The 3,926-nt window shown below is 40.7% G+C and overlaps 1 protein-coding gene across 1 annotated transcript; it reads left to right on the forward strand.

Moving 5' to 3' along the window:
• Positions 1-299: 299 nt before the first annotated feature.
• Positions 300-3,687, forward strand: LOC104966389 (geranylgeranyl transferase type-2 subunit beta-like). The gene is made up of 3 exons (XM_010795576.1): positions 300-518; positions 1,348-1,497; positions 2,220-3,687. Exons 1-3 carry the CDS (start codon positions 300-302, stop codon positions 2,358-2,360), a joined length of 510 nt encoding a protein of 169 aa, XP_010793878.1. The 3' UTR covers positions 2,361-3,687.
• Positions 3,688-3,926: the final 239 nt, after the last annotated feature.

A 3,926-nucleotide genomic window follows, 5' to 3' on the forward strand; every position in this document is an offset into this window, starting at 1 on the left:
CTTTTGTATTGATTTGTTTAGTGAACTTTTTGGCGTTGCAGTTACAACTCTCCGCCAACAGATGGCACCCCCCCTTCCCGCGTCCCTGTTCAAATGTACATCTTTTATGAATAGAATAGGAAAACTATAGGGAAATGTACAAGCAAATCCTTGCCTCATACAGGTGTTGAGCTGCCAGTTTCTAAATAAATGTTATTTATTTGTGAGGCTGTGGGCTGGTCTTGTGGGAAGATGAAATCACAACGGAGAGACTGTCAATCCCTCACACTGACAGGGTGAAATGTCCTCTCTGGAGTCGGATGCCGTTACATTCACACCCCTCTTCAGCGGTGACATGTGTTAAACTTCTTCTCACCTGTACTCCCTGTGGTCTCTTCCCTGCTGTCCGTCAGATCTACTGCTGCGCCGGCTTCCTGTCGCTCACCGGCCAGCTGCACCAGGTGAACGCTGACCTGCTGGGCTGGTGGCTCTGCGAGAGGCAGCTGCCGTCTGGAGGCCTGAACGGACGCCCGGAGAAGGTCTGTGCTCTCCAGAGGATGTGCGGGGAAATCAAGGGGCTTCTTGTCATTGTTTAACCTTAACTTAAATCAGGAAAGAATGATTACTGAAGCAGTTCTGCTGCTCCTATTCTTATTTCTTCTCTATCTGGAAATGATTTTGATTAGTTGTGAGTTCCACTGGACAAAGGTTTATTCACACTGGAAGAGTTTAACAGAGATTTCCTGGCTGCCATTATGATATACTTATATGGCTGAGTCTAACAAAACTATTTAGCTCCACAGATTTAAATGTGCTATATGTGTTCATTGTATGATTACACGCCTTAACTTTGAAACAATGCCAGCATGAGGGGGGAAAAAATGACTGTCTCCCCCACTCCGCCCCCACTTGCTCCGTGAATGTGTGTGTATGTGCTCAGATGAGTGTGTGGACTGCTGAGTAGAGAGCGGAGAGTGGCCTTCACTGTTTGCCAAATATTAGCAAAACATTTGATGATGAATCACATGAAGTATTGAATGGATCTCACAGACAAGGCATCTCCTCATTAGATGGGGAAACTTTGAAAAGCTCAGACGGCAGCATATTGACCACCAGGTTTGGGCTTTCTCAGCCAAAGTCTCTGTTCGGTGTTGCGTGCCCCTGCAATCCCATATATTTCTCCTTGTTCCTACTGACTGCTCCAAGTGCAACATATATCTACTCATTTAAATGAGCAAAAGTAATTCTGTTAACTTGTAAAAATAAAATAATATATGTACATTTGTTTATATCCAAATCATAAGGAAGCTGGGATCTAGCTTGCTCGCACAGTACTGACACAGCTCTGGTTTTCTTTGTGTCATTCAGCTTCCGGATGTGTGCTACTCGTGGTGGGTTTTAGCGTCTCTGAAAATCATTGGTAGGATCCACTGGATCGACAAGGCCAAGCTGCGCTCGTTTATTCTGGCCTGTCAGGACGAGGAGACCGGAGGCTTTGCCGACAGACCGGGAGACATGGTGAGCCGTCACACATGAGTAACTCCTGCATGCTGTGATGGAAAGAGGAAGACCTGTGTTTTCCCCAAATCCTGTCTGCTGTTTCATTTCATTTCATTTCAAACCTTTATTTATGCAGGTGAATCCCATTGAGATCATTAATCTCTTTTTCAAGGGTGACCTGCTGCAAGTAGGTTCCACATGAATACTTATAAACATAACAGAAAAACAAAAAGGATATCATACAGCATAAAAAATAAATAATACAGTTTCAACTCGTCTAACCCTGTCTGCACTTCCATGATCCCTTCCTTTGTCCCTCTACCTTATATATCTTTTGAACCGGTTAAAAGGTATGAGATAAAGAGATCTTGAGGTAGATGGCAATGGACTTAAGTACTGGAGGGTTTTAGATAAGATCAGACTCTACTTTTTGCACAGTTCAGGCACAGAGACAACCTACGTAATCCTGTTAAGCATTTACCCAGAGGTGCATTTGAGCATATTGAAGATGGAATCAAAAAGCTATTATAATAGTAATAATAGGAAAAAGTACTGGAAAACAATAATACTAAAATATAATAGAAACATTGTTACGATTATTATTATGTAAATAAAATGATGTAGATAATGTCCATAAACCATTCTTAATACATAGCCTAGCTAAATAAGTAAGTTTGCAGCTCCTTTTTGCTTATTATATATTCCTCTTAAATGTGAATTGTCATGCCTCTTCCCTGCAGGTGGATCCTTTCCACACTCTGTTTGGAATCGCAGGTCTCTCTCTTCTCGGGGACGAGCAGATAAAGCCGGTGAATCCGGTTCTGTGCATGCCGGAGGACGTCCTGCAGAGGGTCCGCCTGCAGCCCGACATCCTCAGCTAGCCCACGACACCATCACAACAACACACACACACACACACACACACACACACACACACACACACACACACACACACACAGCTACACACCCAGAGAGAGAGAGGACCGCTGCACATCTTAGTGTTAACTGAAGTTCACAGACACATTCAGATGCAGGTTTCACCAAGGACAAAGAGAGTCTGTCTTCACACCCTCACAACTTATGTTATCATGTCACTTTTGTCGGTTTTACTGCAAGAGAACAGTTTGGAAAAGACCATCAGTGCTAAACTCCAGAAACCATTAGAAAACATTCCTTAGATTTCCGACTTACTCTGTCTGAGGGGAAACATGTGACCGTTAGCGAACTGGAATATTCTCATAGCTCTCATTGGCCAGAGACAGAGGCACTGATTATGTGCATTAACCAAATGATAAGGGTAGATTATTTTTGACAGATTAAGACACTTGACTGGTTCTGCCTTTCTTATGCATCGACTGTGTCAAATAAATTGTCATTGAAAAGTAAAAGTATGTCAAGGTAAAACTATCCTTGTCCTGTTTAAACTAGAGCAAATGTACCACCCCTTTGCTTCCATCTCTTACAATTGGAGAAGCAACATATGACATGTTGTGAACAAGTTAGTTAACTTCAGTTTACAGTACTAACAGGAATAGTTTTTTGCATAGATTTGAAGAAGACGTAATCTTTTGTCCCTAGAGGTATACAACATGGCCACCTCTTTGTCTCTTGCCAAGCACAATTAAAGTCTTATCCACAATCTTAGCTACACTATTTATTTAAACCTGTGTTACTCAACCCAGATGTGTGATGCAGCTGTGGGCAGAGAGTTAAGCCCCCAAACTTAAAACATGAAATAAATGTCCGTCTCAAATGTTGATGATGTTTAAGCTTCTTCTTAAGTCCCCCCCCCTTTTCAGTAATAACTGATTGTCATATTGCTGCACTCTTGTTGTCTTTCTCTTATCTGTTGTAAGCTAACTGTTCAGTGTTGACATTGTTACAGAGAGTCACTAAATCACTCATTGAACTCATTAGTGTGTCCCCAATTGAAATGACAAACTGATAAATGTTCATATTGACATTGTTATGCCAAGTTAATGCTGTGTCATTACTCAAACAAATCCCTTTTATTATTATCATCCGGTTTATATCACAATTATAAAGAAATTGTTTGATTCAAAAAGTCAACATTTTAGGGTAAGCTTCTATTTCTCATCTGTGTTGTGGGGGCAGCTCTAATCCAAAAAGCTGCTTACTGTCTGTGTGTATATTCATGTAACTTATTTGTTATTTTGGTTGGCAATAAATGTAGGATAACTCCATCAACTCTGATTCAGTATGTTTGTGCACTAAATGGGAATAGGGATATTTTTAATATTCATCTCTCAGTATATTGGACAAATTGGGTAATTATCTAACCCAGTTTATTTTAGTCACTGGATATCACTCACTGTGATAAAGGACAAATTGGATACACATTTAAACATTCACTTCACATATTCGACAAAGAAATAAAACTACATCTTTAAAATAAAAACATGACGAAGTAAAGAAAACAAAAACAA

This window comes from Notothenia coriiceps, unplaced genomic scaffold, assembly GCF_000735185.1.
Source record: "Notothenia coriiceps isolate Sejong01 unplaced genomic scaffold, NC01 NC01_scaffold00037246, whole genome shotgun sequence".
NCBI classification, from domain to species: domain Eukaryota; kingdom Metazoa; phylum Chordata; class Actinopteri; order Perciformes; family Nototheniidae; genus Notothenia; species Notothenia coriiceps.

Bases quoted from the DNA above. Each gene is read 5' to 3' on its own strand.
- LOC104966389 (XM_010795576.1), top strand. From the start codon at position 300: ATGCCGTTACATTCACACCCCTCTTCAGCGGTGACATGTGTTAAACTT. The intron at 519-1,347 runs GTCTGTGCTCTC...TGTGTCATTCAG, and splicing joins TGAACGGACGCCCGGAGAAG to CTTCCGGATGTGTGCTACTC. The intron at 1,498-2,219 runs GTGAGCCGTCAC...TCTTCCCTGCAG, and splicing joins CCGACAGACCGGGAGACATG to GTGGATCCTTTCCACACTCT.